This window comes from Gavia stellata, chromosome 2 (genome assembly GCF_030936135.1).
Source record: "Gavia stellata isolate bGavSte3 chromosome 2, bGavSte3.hap2, whole genome shotgun sequence".
In the NCBI taxonomy this organism is placed as follows: domain Eukaryota; kingdom Metazoa; phylum Chordata; class Aves; order Gaviiformes; family Gaviidae; genus Gavia; species Gavia stellata.
In genome coordinates, this window is record NC_082595.1 from 10,213,602 (window position 1) to 10,227,953 (window position 14,352).

The 14,352-nt window shown below is 40.0% G+C and overlaps 1 protein-coding gene across 5 annotated transcripts in view; it reads right to left on the reverse strand.

Moving 5' to 3' along the window:
- RPS6KC1 (ribosomal protein S6 kinase C1) overlaps positions 1–14,352 on the reverse strand; it is a 90,766-nt gene that overhangs the window by 37,109 nt on the left and 39,305 nt on the right. For 4 of the 5 annotated variants that reach the window (XM_059828226.1, XM_059828239.1, XM_059828218.1 and 1 more), the window contains 2 exons: positions 12,498–12,616; positions 4,620–4,712 (listed from right to left, as the gene is read on the reverse strand). In XM_059828226.1, coding sequence (XP_059684209.1) covers positions 4,620–4,712; positions 12,498–12,616 — 212 coding nt within the window. The remainder of the gene's footprint in view (positions 1–4,619; positions 4,713–12,497; positions 12,617–14,352) is intronic. The other variant, XM_059828234.1, reaches the window with a different exon arrangement.

Here is a 14,352-nt window from a genome sequence, read left to right on the forward strand (position 1 = left end):
AAACCTGACTGTAGCTTAGGAATAATCCCGCAGCAGTAGGGGAAGGAAGGTAGTGAGCCAAGAAATCAGTTTTGACAACAACTCTGTAGTTGATTTGATTTTGTAGGACTTGGCAAGTCACTTAAACTAAAGGGTTATCAAAACGTAAAACAAGCTCTTAAAAGTTTCTTTATCAGTATTAATAGTTACTGTTATTACTCAGTTTCAGTTTATTAACCATTTTTGCCACTGCTATTTTCCATTATGCCATGTTTGGATGAGGAAAACTTGCAAGTCTGTTGAATTCATTATAACATGTTTGCAGCCAGTTTCTCTTTCTAACCTTCGTAATGAAACAAGAATGAATGTCTGTACTCGATTGTGCTGTTTATTACGGCTCCCTTTTCCCCACACCTCTTACGTACACACAGCCACTCATTCAAATCCATAAGACGATCTAAAGACACTTGGCAGTGTGCACCTGAAAGCCAGATGAGAGAAAACATCTGCTACAGTCCACTCAATTTCACAACTGCAACAGTCTTTAACCTCACCTCAAAATAAAATGCCGACTATTTAAGTTTCTAACAAACACTATGTTCTAACAAACACATAGTTACCTATGTCCTGTTATTCATGCACACACAGCACACACACTGCCATAAAAAGAGCCCATTTCTCCTATCCTCTGATTAAAATCCATTAACACTAACCATAACCTGTTTGAATTCAACTATGGGTCTGCAAATTATGCATGCGAACTCTACATATATTCTATATACTTCTGCTTTTTGGCACTTTCACTCATCAAGTAGACAAGTAGTAATCACACTTTCTAAATAATTAATAATACTGATTTGGTTCTTCTGCATATTTCTAAGGTCAATTCATTAAAATGTACTACCATCAGAGTTATGACTTCTCACGATAGCACAACAGCCACAAAAAATAACCTATAATTAACAGAATTGCTTCCAGTTCTTCAGAAAAGTTATCTACTTCTAGAATCCTCTTCAGAATCTCCCAAAATATTTTTAGCAAGGCCCTGATGAAAGTATTTTATAAGATTTCAGACTGTATAATAAAGCTTAACAAACAGCGTATTGAACAACAAGCCCAAACGTACAGACATCTGCAGAAGAACTGATCACAGTCACACCAGTGCCAATACAGACAATGTGGCTTGATGGGGGACCAGGGGAGGGGATAGAAAAGACATTAAAGACAGTCAATGGTTACAGAAGCATAGTTATTACTTAATGCACTCTGCTTTCAAGACGAAGCTTTAAATTGAATGAATCTAAATAACAGAGGGTTCTAAAGAATAAGAAATCAGGTTTGAAACAGCATTGTGAAGGTATCCAGCAGCACCATAACAAAGTCGTTTCTTTAGGGGCCAGTTATAGCTTCAAAAGAAAGATTTGCCTAGGGCAGAAACTCAGCACAGAATCTGCAACCTTGGTTTTTAATTAGGCAAATTTTGAAAGCAGAAATCTTTGCTATTCCAAAAAGAAGTTTTCTACTTTAAGGTACATGAACTGATAAAACAATTGATCATTCTTGGTTGGCGATAACAGTAGCTAAAATATTTAGATATTAGCATGTTTTCAATGCAGTACGTCTGGTAACACTAACAAGAGCTTTGCTGTCCAACCCACAGCACCTCAGAGCCCACAGCATTTGCAGGACAAAAGCAACCTTTATAATTAGATTAAACCTCTGTTTTCAGAAACCTACTCACAGGTAGACTCTTCCCATAATAAACACATAAAATACCTGCAAGCACCACCTAGTTAACCTTTGACACCATGAAGTGAGCAAATACAGCAGCAGCAGCACAATTCAAGAAACCTGGTTTCCTTAAGCAAAGTGTAGGTCCTCTTGGGTCCATTAATAGTCAGATTTATACCACAGCCTTTGCAAGAGAGAAGCAGAAGGATGGGAGGCGAGGCACAGCTATGGTCATTCTGTGAATTTTCACAATATTGTGAGGAGTTTAATAATGCTAAGGTCTCTAACTCTCTCAGATTCAGCGGAAAAGGGTAAACACAGCAAAAATTATTCAGGTGACAAGGAAGGTGGAAAGGCAGACGGAAAGGGAAAGATGGCACATTGGGAATAAACTAGGCTAAAATGAAATGTCTAATCATTCTGCCTAGCCTAAAACAGTTCTAAAAACCCGGAGTTTCAGGTAGCAACAAGCATTTTGCCTGTGAAAATGAAGCCAATTCAAAACACTTCAAGAGGCTTCAAAAGAAGAACAAAGACTGACACTACTCTAAGGAAAAGCACTGAACCTTTCAGCATTTAACCAGGTTAACAGCTGGTTTTCTCGAGGCAGCACTGCAGCAGGCAGACATCACTCTGGGCTTCAAGCAGCAGTGGGAGAACAAGTTTGCAAACCAACCACCACCATTTTTAAGTCCGTGTGTTGAAGCCAGTCTTGCACAGGATTAGGCAAGACAGCAGTAAAAATGCCAGTGGCTCATTACTATCCACACACCCATTTTCTGCTGAAACTGAAGCAGCTACCTCAGGGTTAGAATAGGAGAAGAGTATTTTCAGGCAAAACTCTGCGAGATGCTGAATCAGTTACAGACTTGTGCCCAAAAGCATAGCATCTTCAGCACTAGCTCTGAAAAATCAGAATCCATTTTCAAGAACAAACACTCTGTGTCATCTTTGTGGCTCCAGAGAGGATATTTACACATCTGTTTTGATTTCTCCATGATGTGAGCTTTAGAGCATATGCAATCAGAGAAAGAGGCAAAGAACAGTGATGGTGAGGAAGGAAGTGAGATGGTGCTTTAAACCAAAAGGCAGGGGCATCGTCTCTAGCACACAGATACATGTGCACATTTTTGCTTCATATTCACGTGCGTTTTGTGTATGCATTATAAAACCAAATAAAACATGCTCTGAACGTTTGGGCTTAAAGCAGCTTTTCATTTGCCTCAACTTCATGAGCACTTAAAAATATATGAAAAAAAGACAGTGTAGTCAGAATAAGATTAAGTTCATCATAAGGAGAATCTGGAAGCAGGTATGCAGAGTACAGACACCTGAAAGAATATTACTCCTTTTTACATACAATAATTAAACATTAACTCTGACCCCTATGATATTGTTTACACATGAGCATATCAGCTGTATACATGGGCCTGTTACTCCTCACGCACATCTCCAACACTAAGATCTTGTATTTTTGTCCTCACCAGAACCCTGATTCTTCCCAACTCTGCCTCAATGATCTGGACACATTCAGCTCACTCCTGGGACACTTACTAGAGCTGTGCTCAGAGAGATCTAGGAGATCTGATAACGCCAAGCTTCATTCTGATCAAGCACCTTCTCCAGTCACTGTTCATCATATTCAAACAAGAACGAAGATACTTAAAAGGTCTTTCTTCGTTCATTTCCAACACTTCTGCAGCCTCACATTGTCAGACTAATTCACAAAGTCCATGCCTGCTGCATCCATTTAGTGGCTACTAATTTAGTTAGTGCCTACTAATCCAACAGATAGGTGCTCTTTCCAACCTGTCTCTCTGATATGTATACAGAGTGGAACACAGGCTAAATTCTGTACTTACAACTGATAAAAGAAGATACAATGAATATGAAGTCAGAGCTGAGAAAACCTTGTGTGCTATAAAAACAACCATAATACCTAATGTATATAGCCCTCTGAGGAGAAGTTATCAACTTATGCACATAATTACAACAAAACAGGCAAAGAAAAACAAAAAAAATCAGTCCCCGTAGCTAGGTTCAGTCCAACAAGAAAAAGAAACTGAGAAATACAGACCTTAAGAGACCAGCTACAGGTTTTCTGATGCACATTACAACTGCATAAATTGACCATGCATCAATACATCATGCACAAACCAGGGACTACATAAGGAACTATCAAAAGGCACAAGGGAATTGGCATGGCAAAAAGGAAATGAGCCTTTACAGCCTGCATTAGCCACTGCCACATTGCTGAATAATACATCATCTTAAAAGTATTTGGTAAGGTGATAACTAATCAGCATTATCAAAACAATGCAGCAATTCTTCTGGTCTCTTAATTAGGCTTGCAAAAAATCCGTATGGTCCTTTACTGTTTACAGAGGGGTATTACCCTGGGATTTTGGAAGACATTATTTGCATGAGTCAAAAATAAGCTTGGCTTCATTGCTGAATCTCTGTCTTGGTGGGGGATTTCAATTCCAAATTCTCAGGGAAGGAGAACAGTCATGTGTGTCCCCAGCCTCCACTTCAAGTGACAGTTCAAAAGTAGGAATTTCTACCCTTCTATATTTCAAGTATTCACCAGATTATTCAACTGAAAATACATCAACTCGTCCTTACCCCACAATGGTAACCATGACTTCATTTTTGAAAAACAGGCCTCATCCTATTGAATGCCACCAAACATGTACCTTATCCTTTACCTCAAATATATTTTGCATGACCTTACATGAATTGCTTAGATAAAAGCCTTTTTTCTTCTATTTTTGTTATTTTAAAGTGCAGATGCATTTGAGTCATTTTCCCCTTTTGTTTCATATCCTTAAGATCCACAGCTTCAAAGACAAAATGTCAGCATGCAGTCGATTTATGACTGAACTCTTGAAGAGACACTGAAGAATTACCTTGTCAATCACCCCAAGGACTCTGAAGGCCTTCAGTTCCTCGGCAGGGCTCCTTAGGTTCCAAGAGGGCCTTGAACTTAGTGATCCTGGAGGCTAATGGAAGATATCAAAGATTATACATCAATCAGGGTGGTACTTGAAGGAAGACTGCCTGCTGAAGCAAATGCCAGGCCGAAGGAAACTAAATTTATCATAAATCAGAGAGACAGAAGATGAAAGGAGAAGTTTTCTGTTTGTCCTTAGTGGGGTGGAAAAAAAAACAACTTGCAAGTAAATAAAAATTGAGATCACATTGAAAATAAACATTTTAAAAAGAAAAAATAATGAATTTTTATACTTTCTATGCTTAATGGAACCTGGCAATCGATTACTCAATTCTTACCACATCACAATAATCAAAGCCTTACAGGTATTCTGGACACAAAATAATTCAGAGACCACTGAGGAGGAGAAAGCAAATTAGAGGCTTTTTAAGTCTGAAGAACACAAAATACAGAATTATAAACAAGGTTCTCTGGTGCGCTTTATTAAATCCTTTTAATAACAAGGTGCACAACAGAAACGATTCCTAAAACTGCCTTAAAAAAAGGTAGCTAGCCATGTATCATTAATTTAGAAATTAACACCATAGCAAGAGAACTGGCAGGTGCTAACTATTCAAGTAGTTAATATACATAGATTTCTGTCCCTCCTATGTTTTGTAGTTTCTCAGGGCAAACTCAAAACTTGCGTGTCAAAGGAGGGAATGTTTCAACTGGAGGTCTTCTGGGACAAAGATCAACCTCTTAAGCACCACATACACCTCTGGCACGTTAACAAACATTTTCAGAAGTTTCTAGTTGCCAACTGAGAGAATTCATTAGATCCTCCTCCAAAAATTCAACATGCAGCTTCTAGTAGAACCACAGACCTGGATCTCTTCCTCACAAATAAGGTAACTTCATTTGCAGAGTTGTTGAATGCCAAACGCTTTTTAAGGTACACTTCTATTGCATAAAGGTAAAGGAAGAAGTTGACACTCCTTGATTTTTAGGCTTCTAAGGCAAAAGCTGTTTATCTAATTTGTTGGCATCCTGAGGCAATATTTAACAAATATGTCATAAAGGAAAACTGCTGGTAAGCAATTATGCTGTGGATTAAATGTTTAAGTATCAGGAAGAATCAAGAAATTTTTCCTCATGATCAGAAACTCCCAGAAAAACTGAAGATCCTCAACTAGGTAATTCCATTTGCTTCCTCCTTTGTGTTTCCCCTCCAACATCTTTACTGTGCTCTCCTCAAAGTCCAGAGCACCTTCCCAAAGCCCTCCCCAAAACTGGTTCCCCTTCACGTTGCCAGTCAACCACCTTCTCTCCTTCCAAATTCCTTCCCAAAAATCAGCGCTTGTTTTAGGATTGCCTGCAAAATTAAACAGAAAGGTACAAAAACACATGTTCAAAAAGCATGGAGAAAAGTTTGCTTTTCTTTTGTGTTCACCTACTGGGGTCTATGTTAAAAAGAGTTTATTATTTATCTTCATTTATCTATCTGGGTCTTATAGTTCTTTTGTCATGTAAACACTGCCAAGCAAGAGTGCCAAGAACAGTTAAGAGAAAACACTACATTCAAGGTTTTAGTATGAGGAAGAAAAAAAAAAACTCTACATGAAGTTTTTTCTCCAAATCTAATTTAGGTTCCACATTCTAGCAAGCTGTGGGAAGGTCAAGGGAGTTCTTTTGTTGGGTTGTATGTTAAGAGTGTGCAATTTTTCTGCAATAATGAAACATTTACTTTGAAACAAAGAGTTGTGCTAACACAGAGTTTATTCATGACAAGATTTCAAAAGCATTCTAAGGAATACATTTAATGAAATAGAATATTTCCAAATCCTCTAGACTACTATAAAAGATTTCCACTTCTATCTGCATGCTATTACACTTTATAATCATTCCTCCATAATCAAGCTTTTAAAATTCTCTTACGCATAATGTTTCAACCACGAATTAAGTTCATACATCTCTGCAGAAGTTAATAGTTGTCTAATAATGCTATAGAATAAGATTTCTGCACCCATCATGTCTGAAGAGCCCAAAAAAACCAGTACATTTTTTTGGGTCCTTCTCTAAAATATCGCCAATGGTGGCACAGTCAGTAATACTGTGTACACACATTGTTTTCCATATATGCATTCTACAGTCACTTCTTACCTTAAAATGACTAACAATCACATCCACATCTCCACACCTCTCAGTAGCTTCTCCATTTTTATCAGTTTCAGGTTATTTTCTGCTCTTTACAGTACTTTGGTTTCACTGTTGCAAAGTCTAATAGTGGAGCCCATTGATGAGGAGGCATCACATTCTGTTGTGAAGCAAGCTAGAAGCAAACTCTAAATACCCAATTCCCAGAACTACAGTAATTAAGCACTCTATGAAGCCGCCTGCTCCTCTAAACAGAGTAAAAAACCAAGCTCAGCATCTAGCCAATGATAAGAAAAATAACTAAAAAACAGCGCTCTCATCAAAAATAGAGGAACAAAAAAAAATACAGGAAAGAGTAACAAAAACTCAAAGGCTTCATTTGCCTTTAGAAATAAGGCATTTAGATTCTAAACAAAGTGGCAGGCTACCTCTGCCTGCAGAAGGCCTTCAGCAACCTGTCCAAATGCTCAGCATGCTGCCCAGGACCTTCTCTCCTGTGTCTAGGCCCTATATGTTTTGAAACTATTTCCAGACTACACTGAGCTGCACAGCTGGAATTATCTGACTTGAGATTGGAGTCACCAGTTCCTTTCCCACCCTCACCTTTTGGCTAGCATATGCTAATTTCAAGTGGAAAAGGATGACACTGACTGTGATGCTGGCCTCTGCAAAGACCCAGCAGCTTGTGGCCACCACTGGTCTTCAGAAGGCTATAGTTTTGCAAGCTACACAATGAAATATGGCAATAGCTCTTGCCTCAGTTTTGGCATGACTGCCAGCAGTTATAAGAGCAGGGGGAGAAAGAGAAGTACACCACCAGCCAAGCAAGAGGAAGGACCTCTCATGTTAACCTCACTTAAGGCAAGAGCACTATCCCTAGCCCAGTGACACAAACACCATTTGATGGGAAATGATTCTACTTCTGATGCTGCCACCTTTGACAGCAGTCACCACAGAACCTCAGGGTTAAAAATAAGAGCATTTCCACGAACACCAGTGCAGAGCTGCACATCAAAATGTGATCTCCCCTCGCCATTCAGAGGTCTGTGTTCGATTACTTCAGTAACCAACCCCCTGCATATGGCCAGACCCTGACTGCAGCAATGAGATGCCTTGTTTTGAAGCAGATACTGCTGGCCTGAGGTGCGAGGCTCCACATCACCGGTATGAAAGAGCTTCCAGCTCTCCTGGCCTGGCAGAACATCCTGACCCCTTCCTCACTCTGCACCACAGGAAAGCAAGGTTGCATCTCTGCACACATCTGAACGCGGACAGAGCTATGGTGTGCTTCAGAAGGTCCCCAGGGATCACCAATTTGGGACTGCATCTTCCCTGAAGCTGGGACACATCTGGGGTCATGCACATCTGGAACCAGCAGCAGACAGGAACGCAGAATGTGATCTTGGAAGCCTTTAAACTGAATTTCTTATTTCATGTTAAATTTACATTTCATGGAAGTACAGCAGTGTAGTTTCTTTACACTTCATGTAATTTTCATACACATTTAACGAGAATTTTAGAAAGTAAGATATCCCGTGAAAACTGCGAAGACTGAAGACTGCTTTTTCTGTTTGGGCATCAGGCTTGCATGTAACTCTTGCTACTAAATTGCTTTGAAAATCAAAAATAATTGACATTTTAAAAAAACAACAGTGCAAAAAGAGACAATTCTGAATATAAAAAATTGGGCATAAGTAGTACCAGAAATAATTTCAAAGAGTGAAAAAAAATACGCATTATAAAAATACCAACAAAGTTAAAACGGATCTACAGCCCGTACGTGTATCTGTGCTGGGCCTCACAGCTGACAGCTAGGTAAGTCTGCAGCTTTCTGGCGGTCAATCCAGCGTGATTCAAAGGCTGTTGCTGCAGCTCACACTCAGGCTTGGAGGTGGCTCCCCAGACCTGTGACTTATAAAGGGGCAAAGGAGAAAATACAGCTTGAGAATCTGCAAAACGGCCTGCTGCTACTGTCACACAGCATTCTTGAGCATTTGTCGTTGAGAAGGCCCTTGAGGCTGCCATGCTGCGCCTGAGGAGGAAGAGAAGGACAGCGTTTGCTGCAGCTTGTTCTTCCAGAAGGTCTGCTCGCCTGTTTACAACCTCCAGAAGCTGTCCACATCTCCCACTCCTATGGGTCACAGCAAGGCTTTTCCTCAATGTTTACAAGACCCTGTAAAGGGAGTTCCCAGTTCATGGTCAGTCAGTTGCGTTAGTTCCCTGTGCTTCTTTTCAGCCTTAAGAAATCTTCTATCCATCCTTAAGCCCTCTACCCATAACCTTTATTTTAACAGCGCCAAGTGTTCTCTAAACACGTCCTCTTGTGCTCCTCTCTTCACCACTCAGACTTGTCAGCAGCAGGGTGGTTGCTAAGGATGCTATCCTTGAGGGCTACACTATTGGCTTTTTGTTGAGGCAAGAAAAGTAACAAACTACTATTGTTCTTTGTTTGGTTTCCATGGCATCAAAGATAATTTTTGCTTCTCAGCTCTGAAATGCCAGGCCTTCGCCTCTAGGGAAATCTGCTCTTCGAAGAGGCAAGGACCTGGCATTTTGGGCTGCAGAAGAATAGCTCGCTTCCTTCTGCCCCAGGCCCCCAGACAAAAGCTGCCATGCTTTACCATCATGTGGTGTTCAGATGGCAAATGGGTGGCTTGGGGTGCGTTTAGCAGGCATAGTCTTTTGAGACTGCTGCACATGCTTCAGCACACAGCTGGCAGCCTGAGATTTTGGGAGACATGAGAGGCTGAGAGGTGCAGGACAATAACTGAACCTGCACTTCTGAGCTTACCTCTTCCCTTGCTGGACATTTCTCTGGCTTGGTGGATGAGAAAGAAGTAAAATGTCATGTCTAAGAAGGCCAAGTAAGCCTAGTTTGGATGCTGATCACTGTGGTTGTTCCTTGTAAGGGCACAACAGGAAACACAAAGCTATCTACACCAGACAGGGATGACAAAGCAGTTCTGCCTTGTAACATCAGGTGATGAACAAGAACACTTTGCCATAAATGCCAATGCTTGCTTACTAGTCAGACCTTTTCCTCCAAAGTGCACAGTCTCAGCACCCCCACTGCCCATGAAGTTCCCCACACTGAACCATGCTTCCCATAACCAAACTGCACTCTGCCCATTTTAATATAGGCACAGGTACTGCTAAAGTACAGTATTTGTCCATCATTTTCTTGCAAACCAATTTCAGTTAAATGGTTCAAACTGCCCTGGGCTAATAGGTGTAACAGCACTTGGCCATGCTTCTAGGAAAGGCTTCTTAAGTGTACTAACGCAGTGATTCTTCTCAAAGACTTGTGTCCCTCCAGCACGAAAGAAGCAATGAGACACCTCTTTGCAGATTCATGTAAGCAAAGAAAGCATTGTACAGTGTTATTTAAACATTCACATTTATATCCCCTCCAAGCACCAGCATTTGAACAAGGGATGGTATCAGTCAGCATGACCTACAGCAGTAGGAGGTGCTAGTGGTAACAGACTAGCCTTGCCCTAGCATGATGAAAGACATGTAAATAGCAATTAGAGAAACATCAAGCTTGTGTGAAGTGACAGTGCAAGGAGGCATACACACTAACCTTGTACACTATAGACTTAATTTCTTTAGGAGAAGGACACAAAATATCTGTATGTTTCCACTAGTATCTCCCAAGAATCACACTGTATATAGATGCAGGTCCTTTCAGTGCACTTATCACTGTCTGCACGGGGTGAAATAATTCACACAAACGCCAATATAAAATACCTTGGGCAGTAAAAAGGATAAGCAGTAACTAAGGTGCAAGAATTCAGGTCTGCCCAGCAACCAACATGCAGGAAGAGTCACATTCCTCACTTTCCTTAAGACACTAAGCCAAAGCACAGACCATGCCAATTCTTAGTGGTTCCTACCACTACCCGTACAATAACTTTGGGAGATAAATCCTTCTCCCAATTAACTTTCAGCTGTCATCTTGGAGACAAGCTGTTCCTCACCACAACCATCATGACCCATTGGCACCATCTGCCCTTGATGCCAGCAAATTCCAAAGCTCTAAGATAAAAGTCAAGTTTACGCATTATGAAGAACACCAAATAAAAGACATTAAAACACATGTACAGACTTAGGTAAAACAAAGCCAAATCATGGAAACATGGCTTTTTTTGTAAAAAGGAGATTAAACCACGTGCAACATTTTGCTTGTGCAAAATCAGATTTGCCCTAACTTGTCAATTTCCAGTTTCAACACAGAAGGAGAATGGTATTCTATTCTTCCTACTTTTTTTTTTCTTGTCTTATTCCAATTAATCCTGCTTTTCTTTGGATCTGCAAAGAAGGCATGTGCCTTATTCAGTACAGCATAAAAGAGGAAATACTTTACCTCTCAAGTTCACATACAAAAATGCAACCTATTTCTTCCTCCTTCCCAACCACAATCAGTTTTTAAACTTATAAAAAGGCAAAAATAGGTTGTTAATGGTTTTCTTCTTGTTCTGCAGTTTCCAAACACACGGAGGTTTTCATTCAATATAGATTCTTCCCCATTTTCAGGGGTGTTTGACCCAAAGAAAGACTACCTAGTAGGAGTTCATATCACTCCAAAATACTAAATTGTTCAAAGTACAATTCATAGCAGCAGCAAGACTCCAAATCTCACAAAATATAGCCCATTTGGAACATCCTCAAAATTGTACTTGTGGGCTCTCAACATAAAAAAAAGCAACCCTTCAAAATCAGTGTTTTTGCTTTTTTAACTTACTTATCAGGCAGTTGGATTTTATAAGGCTTCCTATTTTTGCAGCAATGGTCTCCTTAAAGCATTTTTAGATCTCTGTAAAATAAGCAGCAATAATCTTCTGCCCCTTTTGTCCTCACTTGATATAACTATAGAGAGATAGGAAGTTGGTAACTTTTATATTTACTACAATAGGGAGGTCATCGACAATCACACACAGTTTAGCATGACTGCAGTAAAAGTCTAAAGTGAGAACAGATAAGTCCCAGAGGAATTGGCTGGGGAATGGCAAAGCAGAAATTTATTGAGGGTGCCTTGGAATAAGCTTTGTTTGTCTTTTGTACAAGTACAGATAAGGGTGTTTCTGCTTAAGACGATGGGAATTACTACAGAAATTTAAAAAAAAAAAAAAAAAATCAAGAAGCAGCTGATCATTCAAGCACGTCCAAGAAAGCCATCTGAAGGAATCAGGAAGAACCTTTGCTCAATTAAGTACTTACTTTATGGGAAATTCATCTCTCATCCTCCCTGCCATGTGCTTGATTCGCTTCTGATACACCATTATGTGCTAGGCTAGAGAAACCACTGGCCTTTCTGCTCCCTACAGGACCAAGCAATATTCTCATGGGAAAGTCAAAAGAAATGTTATATTCTAGTGGGTTTTCCCCTTTACCTTTAAATTCTTTAGCATGATTAAAAATGTTTACATCATTAACTGCGGAGTAGAAGGAAAGAATGCAAACGAACTGGCCTGGATTAAACCAAGCACTCCTTGTAATGCTATGAAATGCAACCAACAAGAATCAAAAAAGAACAGCAACTTAACAGAAACGTAACATCAAAATACTGCTCAGGCCTTCTGAAAGAGAGAAGTTCTAGACAGTTTTTGAACCTCAAGCTCAAATATGCTTTGCTAAAAGACAGGACAATTCGATTATATCAAATTCTGGTTCAGAAAAAAAAGAAATTAAAGCTTACCACAGAAACAGATGCATCTTCAGAGGATTTATGGTAGAGACTGGAAATTTTTTCTGCACGCATAAGGTATTCTGCAGTCTTCCTTTTCACTGCTTCTCGACGAGTTGGACTTGATTCACCTCAATGGAGAAAAAGAAAGTTATTTTTTATATATATATAGAGGTATGAAGTAATCAAAGCACACGACTGCTTTGATTCTACCTTTTTGATTTCCTTTGGGTTATTCATAATCAAACCTACAGATATGCATCTTATAAAAAGCAAGTACTATGATCTCAGAGTTCTACAAAAATAACAGTTTTAGCCTTGCCATAGTCTAAGGTAAATAAAAAGTCTTACCTCATTTTTCTGTGATCTGGTATATGTTCCTATGGTAACATAAGTAAGAACTGAAACAAACCACTGATCTAAACGTTGTACCCAAAAAAAAACTCAATTAGGGAAGATACAATGAGACATTTACAACAAAACAAGAAAGAAACTTGGTTTTTTCCCCATGTTTCTAATATGGGCTTTCCTAAGGATAAAAGAAAGTCAGAAATTCTATCAACAGCCAGAAGGTAACATGAGAGACACCAGGAACTCTTGCTCACAGCTTCCCAATGCTACCTGCTCCTTGCCTATTGGCTTGGGGTGACACAGGAAGAAATGGAAGAAGCGCTTGCACCAACTACTTCACTTCACAGATGGCTGAACAACCTTTGTGTTGTATCTAATCTATCCAAACTCTTGCAAGAGGTGAGAATACTGTGATACCGCGCAAATTCTGGATTCACTCTAAAACTTAAGGTTTACGTTCAGGCTTCACATCATGAGCAGTATATTGTTATAATAGAATCAATTTATGATGACAACACCCAACCATTCAACCACCAAGCAAAGATAAAAAGATTGTGAGCCACAATTGTTATAACAGAGAATTGAGATTGCTCTATTGAAAAATAGTTAGACAACTGTCCCAGAAGAAGTCAGAGCAATAGCAGAGACTTCATATGGCCCTGACAACCTCTTCCAGCCATAAATGAGGCCATCCAAGACTTGCAGAAACACAGCCTTGGCTGTGACAGGCTTCTGCACCAACAGGTGCAAACCAGCACCTCTTGCAAACCGATGCTCAAACAGGGCAAGGAACTGCAAGGATATCTGCCTAACAGCTACTCCACATGAAAGACAAGGCAAGGAACAGGAGAGGTAATAAATTAAACTCGCAAATACACAAACCCTAACAGCAGATAACAGAGCCAATAACAAAGACTAGAACTTGTAAGACACTGATCAATGGGCCGTGAAAGGAACCTCTGAGTGTAACCTTGAAGAAGTTCAACCAGAAACTTGGTAACTGATAAGAAGAAAAAAGAGGATTATTGTGGGTTATCAAGAATGAGTCTCATAAAGAGAAAACTTATTATGGGATGTCTGACAGAGAACTTACTCTGTAAACGCTTGCATGCAAAACTTACTGTGGGAGGTTTTCAGGGGGGATTGTGGCAATGTGTAAGATGTGAGATGTTTAGGGGCAGGACTGAAGGTGAGGAAAGGGAGGGGTCAAGGTGGAGGCGGGGGCACAAGCATGAGAAAACAGAGGTGGGAATTACATGGGTAATTGTGTGTAAAAGCAGGCTGCTGCTCAATACGCTTGTCTGACCGAGCCCTGTACCTGACCACCACTGTCTGTCTTACCTTCTTATTAAACTCTACTCCTCACTGTTTTCTGCATGAGTGTGCTCATTATTCTCTGTGCATAAGACACGCCAGCAAACTTCAAGCCAGATAAGCAGGCAAGGCAGACAAAATGTCTGAGAGCTGGATCATACAGCTGAGGGACAGCTACCAGAGAGACCTGAACAGCAGGTCT